Raw genomic sequence first — 24,635 nt, forward strand, 5'->3', positions numbered from 1 at the left:
TACTGAGACTCAGGAAAAACAAAGAAGAGGCCACCGTCAGAAGAGTTGCCGTCCCACTGCCAATGTCAAGAGTCGGTGCGTATGCTGCCAGTCCTACCTCTTGTGCGGAACTTGAGGAACCTTCCCATCACAACCTCAGTCTTCATCTTTGCCGAGAACGTATTCAATACCTGCAGACCCCCAGGAGCTCCCCAGGCTGCCGCCCCGCCCCCGAGGGCGCACATGCCTGCCTGGCAGGGGCCGGGAGGTACCGTGTTCCCCACTTACCCCACTCGGCCCCAGGAGTCACTGATCACTCCACTTTTAAAATTAACTTGACTAGGATCCATTCAAGCTCTAGAGAACTGTCTGGTGTCAAAAGGAAGCAGCAAGGAAGGCAGAAGAGAGGTCATTACCTGCTGTTTGTTCCACAGCGGCAGCTGCTATACCCTCGCGATGTGCCCTGCTTCTGACGACTTAACACACTGCGCCGGGAGGAGGTGAGTCTACAAGGTTTGCCCCCAAAGCTAAAACAAATTTACTGACATTTAAAGGGCATTACTCACCCTGGGTTTATCTACAGGGGCGAGAAATTCATCCAGTGGTGCTTCAGTATGCAGGGATAAAATCAGTTTTGCAATAACAGGTAAGAAAGAACGTTCTCTAGGACAGAGCTTCCTGCTTTGCCAGCAGCCTGGGCCGGAGCAGGAGCGCAGGGTTTGGAGCCCCCGAGGAGGGCTTCATTCCCTGCTCAGGACCGAAGGCTCTGGTATCAGCCATGCGTGGCATGATGCACAGGCCTGATTCAAAAGCTTGACAGCATTTCTGAGCATGGTTTTCGGTTGCTAAATATAGGCTCAGCAACAGCACTGCCGATGAAATCACTCGGGAGACATTTTTAAAAAGAAGCAAAAGGAAGCAGATTTGTGATGTGCCCACAGCAGGACAACTGTTGTAGGTGAGCTCAGTCCCACTCGTCAGAGGACAAAGTTGCGCCCTGTTCCATCAACTGAGCCCTGCGCGCTCCTGTACTAGCCAGTGGGCTGCAGCTGAGCGAGTCGACGGGACTCGGGGAGGGCACCGCAAAGCCCCACACCAGCCCCGGCGGAGTCCCCCGTCCACACCTGGGGCCTCTTCTGAGGGCAGTTTAACCAGACGCTGCACTGACGGTGACAGCTTCCCCGCGCGTACCGCCCCGCGCCTCGCTCAGATACTCAGAGCTGAGAGGACAGGCGGCCAGCACGGAAGAAGAGCAGGGGCGCGGGCCACCCTCCTCTTTATCCACTGGCAGGGACGGGCGCTCCCCTGGGCGCCGGTCGCCACACTTGAGGACCCGGCGCCACTCCCGGATCTGGCTGGCTGAGGCTTCCTCCACGACCCCCACGGCTTCCTTCCTCGGCCGCAGGGGGAGTGGAGGCGGGTGGGCTCGCACTTGGTGACTGTGCTGTGAAGCCCCGGCTGTGCTGCGGAGCCGCGGGCCGCTTTAAGAAATCCCAATGCTGGCTCCCAGCCCCGGAAATTCCGAGGCAGTCAGGGTGTGGCCTTGACACCTGGATTTTTCAAAGCTCCGTAATGACTCTTGGGTGCAAACACAGCCGAGAACCACTTCAGCACACGAGCCCCAGGCTGGCTCTGGAGAACCCAACTCATCCCCTGCTCTTAGGCTCAAGCGAAGGCTGGTTTGGTGCCCTGGTCCCCAGGCTAAGAGCATTAGGGTCCCCTGGAAGAGCTGAGAATGGCTTCCACAGTGATTTAAGAGGTACAACTGCCTGGCTTTGGAAAATGAGGGTGACAGAGGCGTTGAATGATGGCTTAAAGGTTTTCTAGCTTGGCTGGATATAGGTGACAGTGACACCCCAACCAAGACAGGGAGTCTACATCGACAGAGGAATGGATAAAGAAGATGTGGTACATATATACAATGGAATATCACTCAGCCATAAAAAAGAATGAAATAATGCAATTTACAGCAACATGGATGGACCCAGAGATGGTCATACTGAGTGAAGAAAATCAGACAGAGAAAGAGAAATAGCTTATGACATCCCTTATATAAGGAATCTAAAAACAAATTATACAAATGAACTTATTTACAAAACAGAAGCAGACTCACAGACTGAGAGAATGAACTTACAGTTACGGGGCTGGCAGGGGAAGGGTGGGGGGAAGGGATAGTTAGGGAGTTTGGGATCGACATGTACACACTGCTGTATTCAAAACGGATAACCAACAAGGACCTACTGCACAGCACAGGGAACTCTGCTCAGTGTTATGTGGCAGCCTGGATGGGAGGGGAGTTTGGGGGAGAATGGATACATGTATACGTATGGCTGAGTCCCTTTACTGTGCACCTGAAACTATCACAACATTGTTAATTGGCTATACTCCAATATAAAATAAAAAGTTTACAAAAAAAAAAGACAGTGAGTCTAAGAGAATGAGCACGTTTGAAAGGAAAGATGATTTACTTTCAGCATTTTGGGGTTGAGATTTCTGTGGGGCTTTGAGTGATGACATGTGACAGCAAGTTTGCTGGCCTGAGGCCCTGGGCAACCAAGATGAACCACAGACCTGGAGCCACAGGACAGAAGAGGTCACTAGAGTCATACGTCTGGGTGAGCTCACCTGGGAACCAAAGTACAGATCGAACGTGAAGGGAAAAGAGCCAGGAACACACTGTGGGAAATGATGGCCTTTAAGGAGTGGACAAAAGAAGACAGTTCAGCAAACGAGACTGAGGGAAAATATGGCCACAGAGATGAGAACAGAAACAGATGACTGAGGTGCCACGGAAGATCCAAGAAGGCAGGGCCTGTCTTGGTTTGCCTTGTGTCCTCAGGGCCTGGCACATGGTGAGTATCAATAAAAATAAGTGGAAGCGGTCAGTTGATGAGCAGTTTCAAGAAGGAAGTGGTGGTCACTTCTAGCTAAAGTTGCAGAGTGAAAATGAGAACAGAAACATCTGCATTTGGTGGCTAAGAGGTCTCTGGAGATTTTGGTGAGGGAAATTTCAAAGGAGAGTGCTGATGGAAGAGAGATGCTTAGTAAGTCGTATGTGACAGTGCAAGCATCCCACCCTGGGCATGGCGGGGGTGTACGGGGGATGGTGGGTGTGTCTGCACGTGTGCGCACACGTGCATAAATACACCTGAGAGGCACTAGGCTGCTGGGTGTCCTTGTTTTCTACTAATAACAGTATCACGTTTACTCCCATGTGCGTTCCACGACTTCAGTAACTGCCCCACGTGACAGAAGTGACAAGGAGTCGCTTCATAGTTGAGGTTGGTTTTCAAAACAGAAGTGCATGGTTCTTAGGGGTGCATCAGGCACGGGACAGCACAAGAGGGGATGTGAAGGACACAGAAAGCAAAACCTGACGTGGCCCCCAGCCACGCGCCCCGGCGGCACTCCAGCAGGTGAGGCGCCTGCCCCGGGGGAGCACAACGTGGACACGCCCACCCGGGCCCTCTCCTTCCTCCTCCCCTGCATCCCCCACGCCCTGGGCAGGTGCCCCTGCAGCGCACGGCTCTACCTGATGAGGAGGAGCCTGTCCTTTTCAGAGGGATGGTCATCCAGCCACTGGGAGAAGCGTGCGTGGGACCACTCGGCCCTCTGCAGGGTGGAAACACAGTCAGAGGAGAGGGGGTGAATCCCATCCTGTGACAGCACGCACGGGTTCAGAGAGGCTCGCAGGGATTCCCGGGGTCAAATGACGCCAGACACCTGCCCACAGGCGGGCGGCATGGCCCTCGGGGCACCTTCCTGACTCCCAAAGAGCCTTTTGGGTTTGCCAATTGAAGGTGGGTCAGAAAAGTAAACGGAGCCTCCGTCAAAAAAGCTTTATGGGGCTTCCCTGGTGGCGCAGTGGTTGGGAGTCCGCCTGCCGATGCAGGGGACGTGGGTTCGTGCCCCGGTCCGGGAGGATCCCACATGCCACGGAGCGGCTGGGCCCGTGAGCCATGGCCGCTGAGCCTGCACGTCCGGAGCCTGTGCTCCGCAACGGGAGAGGCCACAACGGTGAGAGGCCCGCGTACCGCAAAAAAAAAAAAAAAAAAGTTTTATGAACCTAAATTACTTGTGTCACTATTATTTAAAGGGCTAATTCTAGATGCAGCAGGCAATTTTTACACTGCTGAGAAAGTAGGGGCTGGGCAGTGGGAATCTTTCTTCCTTCCTTAGGCATTTGCTGCCGAGACAGGAATCCGAGATTACGTAAGGCAGGAGAAGGCCGGGCACCTTCAGTTGGGGCGGGGAGGGGGGCGGCAGCGGTACATTCTTCACTTCCTTACCTGGAAGGGGGATCTCAGCTCAGGGGGTGCTCTTGTGAACAAAAACTGAATAATGATGCTGAATGGAATAATGTCCCCCAGTGCAGGGCTACTGGCCACGTGTTCACTTGTCTGGAAGAGCAGCGGTCTAAAGGAGGGAAACGCAGAAGTTATTTAATGCTATTGGATACCGAAAGAGGTGACTTGGTAGAAGAATCGTAATAGCATACTAGTAGAATATAACGGCACAGTAGCGTAATAGCACAATACGCAGTAGAAGAATGAATAACAGCAGTCTTCCTGCACTGGCTAATCCCAAACCATTTCTTAACCCCCTGTTTAGCCCGGAGACACACACACACACACACACACACCCCACACACTCTGGCAGGAGGACCTGCCCTGCAGCTCCTTCCTCAACCCCCAGCTCACTGCCTCTGGGTCTGACTTTACTTCAAGGTGACTCAGCAAAATCCCCTCTTAGAGCTCATCTGATTAATAGGCTAAAATCAAAGCACTTAGCTGAAGCTGTCAAGTAGTTATAACTAATAGGTTTGGTCCAAATGTTCAGTTTTTATTTTATATAAAATCCTTCCTTGGGCTATAATCTAATGTGGGCAAATTCAAAATTTCAATACATTCAAAATTCAGTTTTCTATACAACTTTTCAAAGGGCAATTACGTCCTTGTGTATACGACATTATTCTCTCACTGACCTCCCTCCCTTCTGACACACTGTGTGTCTGGGCGTCACCATCCACAAAGGGCCGCCCTCATTTTATTGTGCTTCACAGATTTGGTGTTTTTTACCAAACTGAAGGTTTGTGGCAACCCTGTGTTGTTAGATGATGGTTAGCATTTTTTAGCAATAAAGTATTTTTAGTTAAGATATGTACCATTTTTTAGGCATAATGCTACTACACACTTAATAAACTATAGTATAAACATAACTTTTATATGCACTGGGAAACCAAACAATTTGTGTGACTGGCTTTACTGTGATAGTTGCTTTATGGAAGTGGTCTGGAACCGAACCCGTAATATGTCCCAGGTACACCCGCATTTTACAGGAGCCTGCAGGAAAATCTATCCCGTTACCCAACCACCTACCTCCTTGTCAAAGGCTGGCAAAAATAATTTGAAACTTTTACTGACTCTTCCTTGGCTTTGGGCTCTGATGGATAAGAGTTAATTAAAGGCCAAGCTGTAGGGGCTGACTCTCAAGAGGAAAAATGGCAGCAACATCTCCTGACTGAGCAGTGATTCTGAAGTCTGTAAAATAGCTCTGTACCTGGGCTCTTTCTTCACCCCACGTAATTTACTCCAATCTACAGCTGAAGGCATGGATGAACCAGAGACACGAGCTTCTTCACCACACTGATGATACACTCAAGAGTCAGCAGTGCTCTCAAAAGATAGTTGGTTCTGGTTGGATCCAGAATATATTGGAAAAAATGTCTTTATGTTAACTATTCTATAAAATTTATCCCTGGTAGGGATTTTTCTAATTTCAACTGTTTTGTAAAACAACATTATTCTATAATTTAGTGTCTTTAACTACTGTGGAAACTTTTTAGTTCATCCGTGTTGCCCGTCACCAGACCTCCACAAAGCTCTGAACCAGGTCCTCTGTGGGAGCAGGACTAGGGTCTTTCCACAGCTGTGGGCCGTACACTTGCCTTGAACACTTCCAAGGGCAGCCATCTCACAGAGCTCCACGCTGCAGAGCCTTAGGCAATGAGTCCAGCACCTACTCGGGTATGAAAACGTTGCTGAGGGAATTCTGGTTTTCCTGGAGGCATTCCTGTTTAAGTCCTTCTCTGTGTGTCGAAGACCTTGTCTCCATCTAGGCGAAGCTCCTAGTTTTAACAGCAGCAGCAATGGCTACCACACAGAACACTTACTTAAAGCTTTAGAAACGTGAACTCATTTATTCCTCCAAACAACCCTATGAGGTAAGCACTGTTACATCCCATTTTACAGATAGGTAAACTGAGAGGAAGAGAAATCAAGTAAAAGCTAGGAAAGGGCAGAACACAGACTCAAACCTGTGCAGCCTGGCTTTTCATTTTGCCAGGCAGCCTCTTTTAGGATATCAACTGTAACAACTACTCATCATGTTTTTAGAACAGACAGACTTATTCTCAGACAGAAACAAAGACCCCTGGAGAAAGTACAACTTCAAACTGTTAACAACTCCTATATGGTAACCTGAGCAAAGTAATGTTTCCAGGACACCGTTTGAAGGCCATGCAGTTATTATATCTTTAGGTATCCCCAAATTCTCTCCATGGGTCAAGGACCTCCAGTCACCCACATAATTGAACCATATCATCACAGTCTCTCTTGGAATTATTTTCACCCGGCATGACCTTAAGTTCTTGGGGGGGGGGGGGCGGCGATGAGTGCTACGGTCTCAGAGGCCTCTGGAAGCTGACTCTGGCGGGGAGGGGAGGAAACTGTGCCCCAGCTCCACTTCCCGTAGCCTGGAGAACCCTTGTCCCGGCAGGGGAAGCTGAAACATCTCACAGCCCAAGGTCACCGGGTGCTGAGCAGCTGACATTCCCAGACTCAAAGCCAGCCTGGGGCCAAGCGCGTGTTTGAGCTGTAACAGGGCAAAGAGCCAGTGGGGAGGCGGCTCCTCCACTGAGTCACGGACTCATCCTGCTGGCGCTCCTGAGAGGCCACCCTGAGGATGTGGGCAGACGGGGGAGCTTGTGCCTTCACTTCTCTCCCGGCTGCCCCTGGTCTGGTGAGAGTCCTGCCCTGCCCCAGTAAAGCCCAATCTTTGCCTACAGCGTGTGACATGGTAGGATTCATCCTGAACTCTAGCTCATGACATGAGGAGACCCAGGGGGGAGAGGCCAGTCCTGTATGACAGTCGTCCACTTACTAAAGGGCAGCCACATGGAATCCTTTCTGCCTCTGTGACAAAAAGATGACCAAGAATTTTGGTCCCCACTCTCTCTCGGTGCTCCCTATATGAAGTCCCACGTACAAAGGCTTTAGAATTAAGTACTAAGAAACACTGAACTTTTTCCTAAGAATTGATATACTTCCTTCCTCCCGAAAGTGAGAATTACATAGCTGATTCTGTTCCTCTTTTATCTTTGGCTTCAGGAAGTTTAAAGTCAAATTTGAAACTTATCTACCACAATTAAATTAGTTTTATGGTTTGAATAGTTGTGTTTTTCTTTGTTTTCCTTCTATATTCTTGATGCAAACTGCAAACAATCCAAGGACAGGAAGCGAAGAAGGATGGGAAGGGGAGAGGGAGGGAGATGGAGAGGGAGGAAGGATCGGTAACGTGCCACGGCCGCAGCCCAGCCGAGCCACACACGAGGCTGCTGGCTGCAACACCTGCACAGGGCAGGCCTGACAGAAACCAGCTCACTTTGAAACAGCATCTTCTGGTCCATCACTTGTCCCTTTGGAGCTCTGAGTCACAGCTGTTATTTTTCTGCCAGGACCAAATCTTCCACTCTGGCCACTAACAGGACAGCCAAAAAAAGCCACACAAAGCACAAGTGGACTTGATTCCGTATTACGCATCACTGACATAATTACCTGTAAGCACTGAATGAGACATTTTATTTCTGGTGCTTGTTTTAAGAAGCTGAAAGAACACAGAATGAGAACCTCCCTTCTCCCTGATTCCAGGTGGAATCTGAAATACCGGCAAGTTCAAAAAATACATCACCATCTGAGGTGATAAAAGGAACAAAAGGAAATTAATTAAGGTGTTATAAAACGCAGATACCCCAAATGCCACAAAATCACCCTTAGAGAATATTACTCTAAGTAGCAGTGTTTTCAAGGTTAAACTTTACAGGCAGCTGGTATTTTTTTTTTTGTTTAATTAATTTATTTACTTTTGGCTGTGATGGGTCTTTGTTGCTATGCCTGGGCTTTCTCTAGTTGCGGCGAGCAGGGGCTACTCTTCGTTGCAGCTTGCGGGCTTCTCATTGCAGTGGCTTCTCTTGTTGTGGAGCACGGGCTCTAGGCGTGCAGGCTTCAGTAGCTGTGACTCGTGGGCTCTAAGCGCAGGCTCAGTAGTTGTGGCACACGGGCTCAGATGCTCCGCAGCATGTGTGATCTTCCCGGACCAGGGCTCAAACCTGTGTCCCCTGCATTAGCCGGTGGATTCTTAACCACTGCACCACCAGGGAAGTCCCCAGTTGGTAGTCTTAATTAACCAAGTATTAGGTCCCATTAGAAAAAAATTGTACTTCTAGTAGAAGATCTCCACATTTAAGTGATCCAGAGCTGTGTAGCTGTCAGTCTTCTGTTAAGGCCAATTACGGAGCGGAACAAGACTCGAGTCCTGCTGTCCCGCGTCCACAGCCAGCATCCGGGGTTCCTGGGCTGTCTGCCGCCACCCGCGCCGCAAAGCCCCTTTTGGTGAGGGCAGCCCAGACCACTGAGAATGTGCACTGAGACGCGGAATCAGCAGAGAAATGAGCGGGGCAGGAGGGGAGGACACGGGACTCCTCCCTGCACTGGACATAGTGAGGGCTTCGGAGGGATGGAAGAGGCCCAGATACGGTGGCAGGAGGGACTGTGTGTGTCCCAGGAGAGAGCGGAGCAGGAGGCTGATGACTGGGGGGTGAGTCAGGGCTCAGAGCAGAGAGGTGAGAGGCCCCCAGGTTCCTGTCTTGGAGTCTAAGGCTGTCCGTCCCAGGGGACCAGGACAGGAAGGAGGCAGGGGTTTCAGGCAGGCGTTCTCTGAGAATGAAAGCCCACATTTGGTTCAAGGTTCCTGCAGCATCTCCTGGAAGGCTGTCTGCAGTGGAAGATGGGAGATGCGGCATTTCAGAAGCAGGAGGTCACCGCCAAAGTGGGGACTTTAGATTCTCTTTAACACTCTCTGACTTCTCCTGGAAGAATCATATAAGCGTGCACATATTGCTCTAGGACCCTTTGGAGTGCAAACAAGCGCGGACTTCTGGGATAAGGCGCGGGGCTCGGTGGTTGCGAGCACAGGCAGTCCTGGGTCTGAAATGCAGCCCTGCAGCTCACACACAGCTCTCACATGTGCAGCCCGAAAGCTTACACCCCTCAGCCGTGACTGCTGCCTGGGGGTTGTCCCTGACTCTCATCTGTTGTGCTGAGGGCGGAAGGAGAAAGTACCAGGACAACGCTCAGCACAGGCTTAGCATATAATAATCAAATAATGACTGTTAGAATAAAAATGACAATAAATGAACTACCCAGTCCTCCACATTTACCCGGGTGCTCCTAGCGCTGCCGAAGTATTGGCAGACAGCAAAGCGAACCAAGCCCCAGATGTGGCTGCCTTCTGTCTTCAATACTGACGTCAGAAACTTGGAATTCAGAATCCAGAGGCCTTGGGGAAATCGTGATTGCCGAGGATGGACTGAGCGCAAAGACGGAACAGAACACATCTGGGGCTGGAGGTGCTCGTCACGGAGGCTGCAGAGATGGCCGCCGTCAGGTCTGCAGACCCGCAGGCAGGGACCGGCGCGGAACCTCACGTGGCAGATGATCACGGAGGTGACTGCAGACACGGGAACCCTGACCCCTCCTCCAACTGAAAACTGCTGACGTGGACACTACACTCTAGAGTTACTAATGGTCTTCCTTCTCCGGGCCCCTCATGCTAACAGATCCACCAGAACAGCCCCTATCTCCTGACAGCTCTCAGCGTTCTTCCACTAAACCCGAGGAAGCTTCCAGCAGAGCAGGCTGTGGATATAATTCAGGGACCAGGCTGTTCCCTGGGAGCAGGCCTGCCTGAAGGCAGGGTCTGTGTCCCGGGCGGTGAGAGGCCTGTGGCTCTTTCTGTCCTTTGTCTCACAACGATCTGCACTGACAGGCCCCTGGCCAGGTGGAGCGAAGGTAACCTCCCTCACGGACACCTCTTGGGGGGACACCGTCATGCTGCGGAGGGGTGGACAGGGCCAGGGCCTCGTGTGTCTCGTGTACAAACACAAACCACCCAGGGGCAAGTCCCTCATGTCAGCAGCTTTCTGAGGCGGCATTGTCTCCAGGGTAAAAGATTCCCGCTGCCTGGGAAACTCATGTAGACAGTAAAAGGTAAATGCCTGCAAGAGGCCTGCCAGCCTAATTAAAGAGTCCACTGACATTACGTCCAAGACAAGTGCCCTGTGGCAGACGGCTGCCTGATGAGGGGAGGGAGCGCCTGCCAAGGCCGGGGTGTCTGGGGAGGGGGAGGGGAGGCTGCCCCGGGGGTCTGGGCTGGAGACGCCCTGCCGGGCACCGTCACCCTCCCTTGCACTGGGCCTGATGCCCTCTCCTGCAGCCCCTGCCTCTAAACCTGCCGGGCCTTTGGTTGTTGGGCTGCCTGTTTTTCTCGCCCCCCGACCCTTACTGTATAACGTTTTAGTATATTTTATATTATTTTTAGGCTCCCTTGTTATTTTTAAATGGATGAAACACTGCAAGAGGGATTGTTAAATATATCTGTTGACTTTTCTGACTACAAATATAAAACAACCAAAGCAAAAAATGTGAAAAATATAGGAAACCTCTAAAGGAAAAATCACTAGTAACAATGCTACTCTCCCAAGGTAACATTTTGATGTTTAGCCTTGATTTTTCCTCTCCAAACACACATGCTATTATTTTAAAAATAGTAGGGATCCATACCATACATACTGTTTAGTAGCCTTTTTCATCTCGTGATGCATTAGGAAGTATTTTTCATATTCTTAGATATTAACTAACAACATTAACTTGTTAACGGCTGCATATGCTTGATCCTATGAATGTGGCATATTTTATTTAGCCAATCTCCTACTGACTGCCACTGGGCCGGTGCTGATGCGACTCGGAACCTTTAGGGAGGAGACCAATGAACAAGAGCCCAGGTCAATTACGTACACGACCACTGGACGGCACCTTTTCCTTGTCACAGCACACAGCACAGACAGCAGGGTTCACAAGAATGGGCCCTGCCACTGCAACTGCTCAGGACTAATTTTAGAGAAGAGACAGACGTCTTAACAAGTTTTTGCAGGTAGCAAATCAAGTGCCTAGAACTGGGTTACTAGAATAAAGACGACTCTGTATTGACTCACTCCTCTCTAGGAAGGGACTCTGCAGGACCTCCACATGGGGAAGCTGTCCTAAGTCAATCACGACAACTGCAGAGAAGCTGGCGGAGCTGGGGCCTTTTCCAGCCATGTATACAGGCAGAGGCAGGGGCACTGACATCCCTTTTCTCCAAAGATGGGACCTGAAACCTTCTTTTCAGACTAGGGCTAGATTTGAACCACAGAATATACTACACTTTCGTTTTATTTCCTGATCCACTTAATCTTAAAATCTTTATCATATGGTGTCCAAGACCTCTCAAACAACTGAGAAAGCTCTAGGATCAATCCGGGAGATTTCTGTACATTCAATATATCTTTAGGAATATACTGATAGATATAAATCTCTGTTACAATTTTTCACTGAATTCAAGATATGGAGAAGTCTTCATAGGCAAAGTACAATTACTCTTATTACGTATGTGCCAAGGCCTTAGGAGCTGAGCGGTGTGCTGGAGAAAGCTCAGGGTTACCAGAATCCCAGGAGAAAAGGGCATATATCTTTATAGATGGAGAGAGGGACAAAACTCAGCCCCTATCACTAGAGCAGCTGAAATTTAACAATAGAGGGCCCTGTGAAAAAGGTGAGAAACCATGGGCTGCAAAACATTAGTGGGCCATGAAACCAATTAAATGGGTTAAAATAACCAACGAAGTGAAAAAGAAATGTCAGAGAATATCACATGAAGTGAGAGTAACTACTGTTTCATGGCACATGGGTGTGTGCGTGTGTGTGTGCCTGGGTTTGAGTGTACCTGCATGCAAGTATATGCCAGATGGTAACATAAAATCTCTCTTAATGTGAGTCAGGGTCAAACTTTGGAAACACATCTAGATTGACCATTGTCCCATGAGAGAAGCTAGCTATAAAAAAACATAGGATTTTAGAAAATTATACACTAACCAATCATTAATTTTTTATTCCATAAATAGATACCAGAAGGTGTCACTATTCAAACTTTAAACGCTCCTTTAAAGAGTCCTTCTTTCATGTGAAAACTGGGAGGGCTGACAGAAAATCTTAAATGAATTACTATAGAACTGTTCTTATGTGAAACCTTAGAACGTGTATCTCCATACTGTGACACAACTTTAAAAGCACTTGGATAAAGGCCGTCTTGCCTCAGCAAATAAGATAAGCACTATTTTAATACATACATGTGGAATAAACAACTAAACATGGGAGCCAGCCCTATCAACAATAATAGTCGAATCTTAACAGAGCAAATCCCTAATCACAGCTTTTCCCATGCCTTTTTAAATACCTAGTTGGTTGATATCCCTCAACATGCTAAGATTCTGTTACTCAGGGCAGCATTTGATCATCCAACCGGGATTGCCATGTTACCATCATACTCAAAGTAAGTGACTTTACAGGAGTTTTGTTAAGGTTATTTTGATGGTACACACAGAAGACCGGTGGATCGGGTACTCAGTACCTCTTAATCTTTCGACTTGTCCATATTTGGTAGTGCCAAACCCTAAGGCTTCCAAAATATTTAAATACTTTATAAAAGGTGTGAGCTCATCAAAAGAAGGTATCTGAAAACACTTGTGATCCCACTTTTAAGTTTTTTTGAAATCCAACTCAGATGGGCATCTGAGAAAAATATTTCAGGCTCTTGTGCTGGCATTAAAAAAAATCACTGCCAATTACTCACAGGCAAAGTAAAGGATAAGCCTTCCCTTTCAATCAACAACCTTGGGTTCATTACACTTGAATTTTCTACCAAAAGCTTGGATGACATCAGAGAGTGAAGCAATCTTTTAAAGAACATACTGCTTACTGATTACTCTAGTTTCTAGTACTGAGTCAGTTTATAGAAAGCCACATGCCTGGACTCTCTTACCTATCTTTATAAAGAAACATTCAAAAACCATTATGCTTTTGGATATTATGGAGAGCTGATATCAAGGTTTCCCATCTGGTATGCTGTGGTCAGAAAATGGTTATAAGTATTAGGTTGATCCCCTTGGCCCTCAGGGTTGGTCATCGTTTTATATGTATATATTTTCTATGTGTGCCATGATGTGAAAAAGTTTGGCTTACTTAATAAACAGCCGTATGAACAACATCTTTTTATCTTCTAAAATCTGATACTTAAGACCTAGTCATTAAGCTATTCAAGTCTTTAAAATGTGAGTTGGTAAAAGGTCTATCTAAGCATTCAGCACTGAAAACGATTTTCTTGTTAAATTGGTATATTCTTAGATCATGAGTTTGAATTAACTCATTGTTTTTCTTTTTGAACTGGTTTCAAGTAAGCTCAATCCCAAATTTTGTGCTCAATTGCATTAGCCATCTTTAGCCTGAATTATCTACTACATTTACCGTCATTCCCTGCATTTCACCACTAAACTCAGTTCTAATATTCATTCTAATAGTTTTGTTAGGGAATGCAACTTATGACCTTTTTAGAAGTAAACTGAATTGGAAATGATAAATGAACCAGTAATACTTTCAGAAAAAGACATCTATAAATTATGAACTGCCTAGTATTACTACTCAATATATTTCTGTAAGAATGGAGAATAAAAAAAATAAATCCCCCTAGAAAGAGCATAATAAAAAATTTACCAGCTCAATCTTACTAACTGCAACTCAGAACTAACACATACACAGACATACATACATACACTAGTCATCGCATATAACATTATATAAATTTCTGGTTTGAAGAATAACTTTCAAATGCCACTGTTGTACATCACAAAATGGTTGAATAATGGCAATTTCATACAGACGGACATGAACAGGGGAGGATTTATCTGCTAACAGGATATGGCTATATTAACAGCGATAATAGAATTATGTCTCACCTGAATGACCTCAGCATTCGATAGGACTTTCCTAAATCAGATACTCTTCTGCAGAACGGACCCACAGCCAACTCCATCTGAAATATTAAAAGATATCCCCAGCTTTTTACATAAGAATCTTGAAGTGAACTGGGGACACACTTGGATCACAGAAGGTTGTAGCTTGCAGTTAACTTAAATTTTATCTTCACTGTGAGGCAGGTTTTGAAAGTCAAATTTATTAAAAGGCAAGAGCTTAGATAACTTCTGCATTTATTTACTAAAGAGGCATACTTCCTTCAAGAAGAGAAAAGCATCTTTTGTTATGTAAGAGGAGAAAGTTTAGATTGTTTTTCTCCACTGAAAAATCAGAAAAAGGAAGGTTTTCAAGCCTGCCTGTGTGGCTATACTTTAAGCGGACATCACAAGCCTTTGTACATGAACATAAATGATGTCCCTTTTCACCAGGCTGGCTCAGGGGGTTAAAAGCACTGACTCTGGAGGCAGCGCATTTGTGTCAGAATTTCTGCTCTACAACGACTAGTTGTGTGGCCCTGGACTTAACCTCTTTACGTCCCAACTTCCTCATCTGTCGAATGAAGGTAATGCCTACCGTAAAATTATGCAAGTAAAATAGATAATTTCACAAAGCACTATGTGCACGGCATGTAGTAAGTGCTTGTTAAATGTCAGCACTTATTATCAGTATTTTAAAAACTTCCCCCTTTTAAATGTTAGTGAATTAATTTGTTTCCTGACTGAAGAATTTAGCAACTACTACTTTCACTTCTCTTTATTTTCCTCCTTCGACTGGAAATTTTGTCATTAATTAAGTTTTAGGCTACCTGTTCTTTATCCACCAAGCGCACATGCAAAATTTTTGCATATGTGGTACCCAGACGATAAACCATCTCTCTATACTCGCTATAAACAGGACCCTGGTAAAGAATAATTTAGAAAATGACTGGGAAAAGGCTGCTCCCTGGTAAAATCAACATCTTTCTTCAGGAAAAACATATGAAAGAAAAATGGGGTTTCTGTCTTGCTGGCCATCTTTCTGAAAAACTGTTCAAATCTCCTTGACATTGGAAGACCATGGAGACCTAATCACTCACTCATTTGAGAAACATTTTTGACTCCAGGCACCAAGCTAGACATGGGGATAAGAAGATGAATTAGATGGTCTTGCCTCTGAGGAGCTCTCTCAAATTTATCAAAGAAGGGGATATATATTTATTTAAACAATATAATTTTTATTCATCTAAATTTTAAGAGAGGTATGTGTGTGTATACATAGACACACATACACGCATACTGATTACTATTAAGAGAAATGACAAGTGTGAAATCAAATGTATGAACTGAGTGTCGGAGAGAATTGCAGGGCAGTTTTCTTTCTTCAGATCGTCTCAAGGGTGAGTCGTGACTGGTGAATTTCTCTCCTAGCATACAGAAGACACAGTATATACCCTGTAGGCTCTAGAGGGAAACCAACCTCACATGATTAGCAAGCTCTCTAAAATACAAAAGAATAAGTAAATAAAAAGAGAAATCTGAGGAAGAAAAGTCAGACTCTTGCCAACAATGCAAAAGAGAGCGGCCTCAACCCAGTGTTCCTTGGGACCTGTTTATTCACTCAATGGGAGTTTCTGGTTTCCTACAGGATGTGGCATTTATTTTATAGTCAGCGTAAAGTACAAATATGGTATCATGTACCTATGACTGTGTGTGTGTCTGTGCATGTGTGCATATAATGGTTTCTTACACACTGAAATCATGTGAAGTATTTTTCATGAAATGTTTTTGTCAATTTTTTTTTCAGTTACCCTAGTGGGCTTCATCATTTTCAAAGATTAAACCAAACTACCTTTGCCTTGGCACTTGAGCAAGACTGAATGTTAAAACAAATAAGTGGCTAGGAAAAAATTACGGTATGAGAGAATATGACCTCGAATGGCTGGGTCACCTATGATGCCTGCAGATTTCTATGCCATAGGACAATTTCAAAACGTTAAATGTTCAAAATAAATTTTTCATCCATCAAGGACCTCTAGGGTACTAAAAAACATCTTCTTCTGCCAGAGTTCCATTACACAATAAAGGCCATGTTTCTGAAGGGCAGGAATGTTCCTTTTAGAGGAGGTGACTCTGCAATTAGCTGTGGATACAAAAATGGCATCAGCAACTGTCTCTCTCCAGCTCTGCTGTTTGGAGGGAACGAACAGTCAGCTGCAGGCGTGGTGAACTAATTACAGAGCTGCTCCGTGCCCACCGCAGACATTTGGTTAACCACAGGGCATCTATGGATACTCCCAGGGCATTCCTGCCCTGATACTGTTCAGGAGAAAAGGCAATAGGAATTAGAATCTTGATTATCTGGGGTTCTTCCCTGAATTTATATTTGCAGGCAAAAAGCAAAACAGATATAAATGTATAGTATTTAAAGGGCGCCAGAAAGAAAGAGAAACTGCTCAGAGTGCCACTGAGCAAATGATTTAATGCCAATGTCAAAAGCCATCCTTTCCCTCAGGAAAGAAACACAGCTGAGGGGCAGAGGGGAATGTGTGGTTCAGAGGGCAGTATGGACAAGTCCCCAGAGAGATTCTGAATCAGCAGAACCCCAGTGGCCTTGGACCAGCTTAGTGCTTTAGAAGTGCTGTGTGATTAGTGTAAACACAGAGACCATGTGGTCACAGTAGGGAATTAATTACCAGGAGGAAAGCGCCTCATGCCCGTGACCTGATTCCTAGGAGGTATGTGCTGGGCACCTCCCTCATCGTGAGCCCCCCCAGATGGCTCCCTGCAAATACATACTCTCTCACCTGTGCCACGACGCCAGTGGGGAGAAGTTAGGATTCCTACAGAAGTCTTTAAAACATATCATTATCTGTCTTTGCAACTGGACTTCATGCCAAATAATCAGTATCCCCAAACCTACCCTACTGGAATCTTCTGAGCTCTTTCTCTTTCTGTTATTTATGCCAGAAAAGCAGGCACTTTTATCACAAGAACTCTTTTCAAACCCACAGAGGATTTGTGTGGTCTTGATTCCAATGGCCTCAATGGCTTTGTTTAATTTTGAATACAGATCGGTAGAACTTTCAGTAATGAGGCAGCCAGGTGATGCCCGTCATGAATATAAAAGTCAGGGCAATGCCATCTCAGGGTTTTGATTCACCCCAGAAAAATGCAACCAAGTATGAAACCCGAGGGACAATGCCGCATAACTGCAGTTGTGGGAAGAAACCACATCACATGAAACAAAAGCCCTCAATTCACTTTAATGTTTTTAAAATAGGGGGGGACGATAAAACAGCTGGATAATACTTGCCAAAGCTACTGGTCACAACCATGACTGACTTCAGAAGTGCTGGCACCTGTCTCTCCTGCACCCACGACCCACAGGGCCAGGGAAGCAGCCGCAGAGTGAGTGGCACGAGGCTCTGAAACGGGGACACTATCCCGAAGTGAACCAAGGAATCAGCCCCACGGGGGCTGCGGCAACCAGGGTCACTGCCAGCCTGGGAAGTAAACTCTGAACACCCGAGTAAGAAACGGGAAACGGAGGCTGCGCGGGAGCATCCGTTAGTAATAATGATGGATGGGTTTCATTTCTCTTAACGGAAGGGACCTGGGGAGAGGCCTGGTTTATAGGCAACATGGCTTCAGAAAGAAGGAATGCCAAATAAAATTCTGAATGTGCAGTTTTAAGGAAGGTGGGAGCTCAACCCTGCCCCTGGATGCTACGCATTTTGAACAGGTACCAGCTGTGGTAGCAAGGGTCACAGGACAATGCTCTCCAGCTTTCAAAACTCACAAGGTCCCACAGCATTAAAATAAAAACAGAAACAAAAGGCCTTCTTCCCACAGCACTCCCATTCGGGCCATCTCCTGCTTGGCTGCCCCTCTAATTGGACCTGAAGTACTGCCTCCAGGAAAGTGACTCAAGAACCAGCTGGAGCAGAATGCAAATAAACGGGTGGGGGAGGGAGCCCAGGGAAAGGAGAGGACAGGAAAAGAAAAAGAAAATGAAGGAGGAAAGGGGGAAAGAAGAACAGACCCCCATTTGAGTTCAGCTCACAGTGTTTTTAACAAGGAAGAGCAGGTCTTGGTACCTCACGGTGTTTTCACTTTGATAAGCAGCCTGTAATCCCGGACAGGGACAAGTATGACATTATACAGAATTTACCTGTAACAACAGACGTACAGGTGCCTGAGAATTAAGCTGATAAAAACGGGAAGGGTAAAAGGAGCCACGCGAATGGTAGCATTTACTCTCCATTTTCATGCTGAGGTTACTAAAGGCATATTTCACAAAGGAAGGCTCTTGGCTCTGACCTACTGGTCTCAGGCATATCATTTGGAGATGAAAATGACTAATTCGAGACCAGTTAATATGCAAAGAGCCTGGCTCTTGAAACATTATGATATGTACCTGTTCCTTATTGTAACTGTCAGGTATGAGGGCGTGTCTACAACCACCGCATGGTACAAGCAGCCCGCCACATCCTTTCCTCGGAGTAGGAATAATGAACCAAGACTTGCTCCCAGATACACACAGGAATAAAGAGGGACATTACAATTTGTCTGTCTTTATAAACAGGAAGGATCTGGCACACCGCTAGGAATAATCCATTCGAATAACTATTTAGACTAGTAAAGCTAACTAACTGCTTTCAAAGGCTTAAAAATAAGTTCACCTTTGACGTGCTATGTAAACACGAATTGTTTCTGAATCTTTTTTTAATGAAAGTGGATGTATGAGGTGTTTTTTCTCTGCCTCTGATACTATATTTATAAGGCTTTTAAAAAGTCTGTCTAAAGGACAAAGGAAAAAACCTTTCTGTAAGAGCTGATTATGGTTCTGCTATTTTAATGTGCCTCTACCTCATTCACATCAGATAGCGTGGAATGACTTCAAGGTGGCCATGCACAAGAAAGGTACTCTTATTTAACAGAGAGGGATCAAATAATTCACCTGGTCCTCTGTGCTTCTAAATGAATTAGAACACCGCCCTGGAGGACCATGCATGTGTCAGAGATCTTTCTCTTTACATGACAACAGACAGCCCCTTTCTACTGTTTGAAGGATAAATTTCATTGTCTGTATTATTTCCCAACAAGGTTAATCAATTATTCTTATCAGTACTGACCTGGTGGGATAATAAAACAGTGAGAAAGCCCCATGTTATGTAAAAATGGGAAATGCTGCTCTACTGTGGGACACACTACTTAGCTTAACCTTGAAATATCAAAGATGACTGATGATCCTTTTGTTAAAGACAGTAAAAAAAGCTGGTAGGAAAGTATCTTTAAATTCTTTCCGTTTTTACCAATTAGGTTTAGATTTACTTTTTTCATGTTAAAAACTTTCTTCAGTTAAAAAACTGAAGACCATAGATGGTCTTTTATTTAATGGATAATACTGAGGCTGAAACATTTTCCCCTTTGTAGCTATGCATCAACTTACCTGTGCAAAATCAGCAGCAAGACGCATTTTCCCACCTTCACCAAGAGGTCTTATGAGACTGGCATTTCGGATAAAAAGTTCAATGGCTCTTTGGGCAATAGCTTCAGTGTTGTCAAAGACAAAATCCAAGCATTCAAAGTGTTTAAAGTAGTCACTCATAACTCTGGCAATAAAACCTTGAAGCTCCTTCATGTAGAGAGAACAGGGAACATCAGGCTTTCCTGAACTGGGTAATGATCTGCAAAAGAAAAAAATCAGCCAGTACACTAAAAGGCACTATTTGATATTGGTCTCCCCCTCTGCCTGCTATTTCAGTCCTAAGCAATTTTTTACTTTAAAGGTAGGAAAGGCATTATTTTTGCTAAAAGTTAAAGAGCATAAAACAATGTTTAGATTATATTCTAAAGACTGTTTTAGGATGCTAGGAAGATGACTGAAAGAATCTTGGAATCCAGTTACCAAAAGACTATTAAAAATGAAACAGACAACCATCTGTCTTGGATGATTCGCAGAAGTGCCTTATGCACTCTGACCTCTCAAGGTCTCTTCCAGCTTTACGACTCTCCATCCACTCACGTGGTTTGCCTGGTTAGTGAATAAATCAGTATTAGATACTGAAATAGGATTTTACACTTGGTGGCAACAGAAAATGCTGCCTTCCCCAAACAGATTCTTGGCAAAGATATCTCTGCTCTTGTGCTATTTAATCCAATCAGTCCAATGGTAGAATTCTGACTGTGGAACTGGTTATGTAACAATACACATGGTATGCAATTTTCTCCTCCCAGATGATGTTTGGAAAGGCTTTAATTTGGATCAACAGATGATGCCAGCTGATGCTCCATGAAATACTATTTATAATTTATAAGTGTTTATAATTGCTCTTTAAAGAATATATGAAAAGAATGTGCAATATTTATAGGAAAGAAGAGTTATGCCAAAATTAGAAATCACCTGATATTAATTAGCAAGCCAGTGAGATCACTGGCTATATAATGCTGAATCTTTTTTCAAAAAAATAAATCATATTCTGAGAATGATGCAGAGAAATTGGCAATGGTCTAGGGAAGAAAAACAGATATGATTCAAATGCCTAGAGCAGGAGAATGAGGTAAATTTAATTATTTTAAAATACAGCAATGGTTATTATAAATGGGATGCTAACCAAAGGTCTTCCACATCCAGAGAGCAGATAGAAATAGAGAAAGCATGCTGTGTTCCGGCAGGAAGAGACTTTGTTCAGGTGTAAGAAAGAATGTCCTAACTATGGCCAGGCCATTGAGGGGGCATGGTGGAACACTGCTGTTTGCAATATCATAGGGTGGAATGCTGCTTGGTACAGAGTACAGGGACAGCCTTAGTAAGAGATGGCAATCTTCACGTGGGGTTTGGTTTTGCCAGATTCAGACCATCATGGCCTATCTTTATTCAGGTTTTGTCAGCCCCAAAAGCTAAGTTAAAAAGAAGAAAAAAAAAGGAACCCATCTCTTTCTAATCTTGTGCTTTATCAAAAAGCACTGTCATTATCTTGGTACTACTCTGGAGGACTGTTTCAAGAATTCTAATCTGGTTAGGTGATATCATTTCCCTGAGGATTAGAACATGATATACTAAACCAGGTTCCGTAAGCATGTGTCCATGTAAGCAAAATAAAATGATCTATTAGAAAAATTCTGAAATATGTATTATCAATTCTCAGCATGGATTAGAAGTCTGACTTAAATTGACTAGAATAGAAACCTTGCTTGACAATCGCTAAAGCTCAGCTTTCCCAGTTACGTCAAACCTTTTAGTAAGAGGTTCTCAACTGATAAAGTGAGCAGAAACGTCACGAGAGCCCGCATACAGAGGCAGACGGCAGAAGGACTGAACAAACACATGCCTGAGAAGTGGCACCAGTCGTTCTGCGGGTCAGTGTGTGTTCTCCCCTCCTCAGAGGTGCTCATCCACTACTTCAAGGATCTAGGGTCCTCCTCCTGTTACTGACTTCCCTCTCCCATTCAAAGCTGATATCAGACACGAGTCATTTTACATTAAATAACAGAATTTCAATCAATGTACTATGTCAGACATTTACAATTTAAGCTTTATCTAATTTGGAAAGACACACACAGGTCCCACTAAATACATTTAAAATACCAGGAAACTGTGTTGAGGATTACTTTTTAATTAGCAGGGGATTCTGTCATCATACTACAAATAAGGTTGGCCTAGAAGGTAAACCTGATTTATTCCTTTTACCATGAGTAGGTGTGAAGGGCTTGGAGGGGCAGGTAGTCATTATTATTTTTCCAAGTGTGATCCCGGAAGATGGCCCTACTATAAAAGTGATTCCACTTGCTGAATAGTTTCATCCAATGTCACCTTATATTTCATATAAGCCATACATATATGAAATGGCGTGACAGAATTACTAATAACAAGGTTCTAGAAAGTGGGAAAATTCTTGCCATGAATGCTCCACACTCCTGTACGGCCATGTATGGAAAATAACTTTCAGTGGAACCTCATATGTCTGCTGTACAGAGAGAGTGAGCTGAAATGGAGCCATTAATGGCCAGTTGGGGAAAAAAATTGAGGACAATGTTATACGTCTTAAAATAATGCTGCATACCTGTGGCAACCTATCAGTTAAAGAACCAATCTGGCTCACTAGTATTTAAGCAAACTAATAAAAACATATCTACTTGGGAAACCAACTTTTAATGTCTAATGTGTTATCTGCAGGCACCAGCTGTGGCTCATCAGTACAATTACTCAAGTAAGCACCTGACCACTCTTATTAGAACAAGCCTTCAAAAATTACTCCAGTTTTGCTTCCTTTTCAGAGGCATTGATGATTGGTCTAACTGGGACATTTCAGATCATTTCTGAACAAAATTCCTTTCCTCCCAAATACTGGTAATCAGCAGTTTTATATTCCTGTCTCCAAATACTATAGCATTTTTGTGTAGAACCCACTTTACCCTTCTGTGCTTCATACCATTATTAAAAATAGAGACTGACCTTTTCACCTTTCAAACGATACTTTGTAAATGAAATAATAAATGATTTGAAAAATTAAAAGACAGTGTAACAATCACATAATTTTTCTACGAACAGCTAGACTAGTGGCTAGAAATTTAATAAAGTAGATACACTATTAAACGACATGAACATAAAGAAATAGAGCAGTTAAAAAATAGTAACTAACTATGCACTAGGAATAAAAAACATATCTACACTAATATATGAATATTTAGCTCTAGAGTATGGTTAAGTTTTTTTAAAAAAATCACACTAAGCATGTGCAAATAACTATTTCAAATCCTCCACAGTTTTCTAATACACTAAGTCAAAACCATTTTACTTTACTTAAATAGATTTCAGTAAACACTAAGCTAGGAACTATGATTCTTATTCTCAAGACACACATGATATGGATAAGCAGTATACATATGAAAGAGCTGTGGAATAATACCAAATTGCTTATGGCTAGGAGTGACATGACCAGATTAGACTGCCACAAGACTCTGACAAAGGAAAATCATCTTTGCAGGGGGTTGGGCAGGACCTCGCCCTCAAATCCAGAGCAGGAATCGGACTAGCAGAGTGACAGAGGCAGGACATTTTATACAAGGAATACCGTGCCAATGCCAGAGGCTCAAGTACAGCTTATTTGTGAGAAGTAAGGAAAAAGATATAATTGCAAAGAGGAGATAGTACCAAATGTCCTGAAGTGCCAAGGTGAGTCTTGCAGATGTTAATGGTTCTATGTTTCAATGACAGGAGAGAAATGATGACAAGAAGAACTGAAAAAATTTAATCTGCTAATGGTGCTCAATGAATCAAGTAGGATAAGGACGGAGGCCAACCCCATCACAAGAGGAACACGGTTCTAGACTGGTAGAGACTTAGGGAGTAGAGGTGGAGGTGGGCATGAAAAACAAAGGTACTGAAGGTTAGTGAACACTTTGGCTGGAGGTCATTACCCAGAAAAATCTTCTTGATGCATAGTGATGATGATGGCCTCTATAGCATCTCCCACGGAAGTCAGCAAGGGTTGCACAGCATTTCCCATAAGAACATGGACCGCCTGAAAAGAAGATTAAATTAAGGAGAGGCAAACTTTAAATAGATCTAACACAGAATCTGAAATATGAGAAGCGTTTTGACTAAAAGTTTTCACATTATATCAAATTCGAACTATATACAGTTTAACTCTAATACCCAGCAGAAGTCTGCTCTTCTCCTAACTGCTGTCAGTAATGAGTTTTCAAGCTTAAAATATGTGGAACATGGCACTGAAAAATTTCAACTCCACCACTTTTCTCATATTTTCAAAAAGTTTAATGCTCAAATGAACCCCTGGAGAAAGAAGAAGAGAGGGGTAGTGCCACTTATGAAGCAAAGATCACATGAACACACTTTTTTTTTCCTAATTTCCATTCATTTATTCTTTATATATATTTTTTAACATCTTTACTGGAGTATAGTTGCTTTACAACGTTGTGTTAGTTTCTGCTGTATAACAAAGTGAATCAGCTATACGTATACATATATCCCCCATATCCCCTCCCTCTTGCGGAACACATTTTTTAAAGTTTCTGAAAAGACTGAGGCAAGACCAAAAGTAATTCTTCAAAATTGGAACAACATCATATGCTTTTGACCAGACTGAATATAATAAATATATCGGTGATTCTTAGAGGGCAGAACAGTTAGCCTTTTCATGGATTAGATTTCTATTTAGAGTTCTACAGCAGTGAGTCTCAACTGGGGGCAATTTTGCTCCCCAGAGGACATCTGGCAATGTTTCAAGACACTTCTGATTGGCACGACCAGGGTGGGGTAAGGGTGCGCAGTTACTAGCATCTAGTGGACAGAGCACAGAGACGCTGCTAAACAGCCTGCAGCGCACAAGACAGTCCCCCACGACAGAGAACTACTCAGCCTAAAACATCAATAGTGCTAAGGTTGAGAAACTGTTCTCCTGTGAGGTATAATTATCAATTAGGTTATATAAGACTCTAGGCCTTAGTTATAAGTTTTTAGTGTGAAAAT

General features: G+C 44.4%; 1 protein-coding gene across 1 annotated transcript in view; it reads right to left on the reverse strand.

Annotated features, from left to right (window-relative positions):
* The window catches only part of COG5 (component of oligomeric golgi complex 5), a 283,477-nt gene that overhangs the window by 4,734 nt on the left and 254,108 nt on the right, over positions 1-24,635 (reverse strand). Inside the window, exons 17-21 of the mRNA XM_060108035.1 lie at positions 23,564-23,667; positions 19,593-19,830; positions 14,144-14,220; positions 4,269-4,395; positions 3,512-3,591 (exon numbers count right to left, since the gene is read on the reverse strand). Of these exons, the coding sequence (XP_059964018.1) occupies positions 3,512-3,591; positions 4,269-4,395; positions 14,144-14,220; positions 19,593-19,830; positions 23,564-23,667 (626 nt within the window). The remainder of the gene's footprint in view (positions 1-3,511; positions 3,592-4,268; positions 4,396-14,143; positions 14,221-19,592; positions 19,831-23,563; positions 23,668-24,635) is intronic.

Source organism: Mesoplodon densirostris, chromosome 9, assembly GCF_025265405.1.
Source record: "Mesoplodon densirostris isolate mMesDen1 chromosome 9, mMesDen1 primary haplotype, whole genome shotgun sequence".
Lineage (NCBI taxonomy): Eukaryota > Metazoa > Chordata > Mammalia > Artiodactyla > Ziphiidae > Mesoplodon > Mesoplodon densirostris.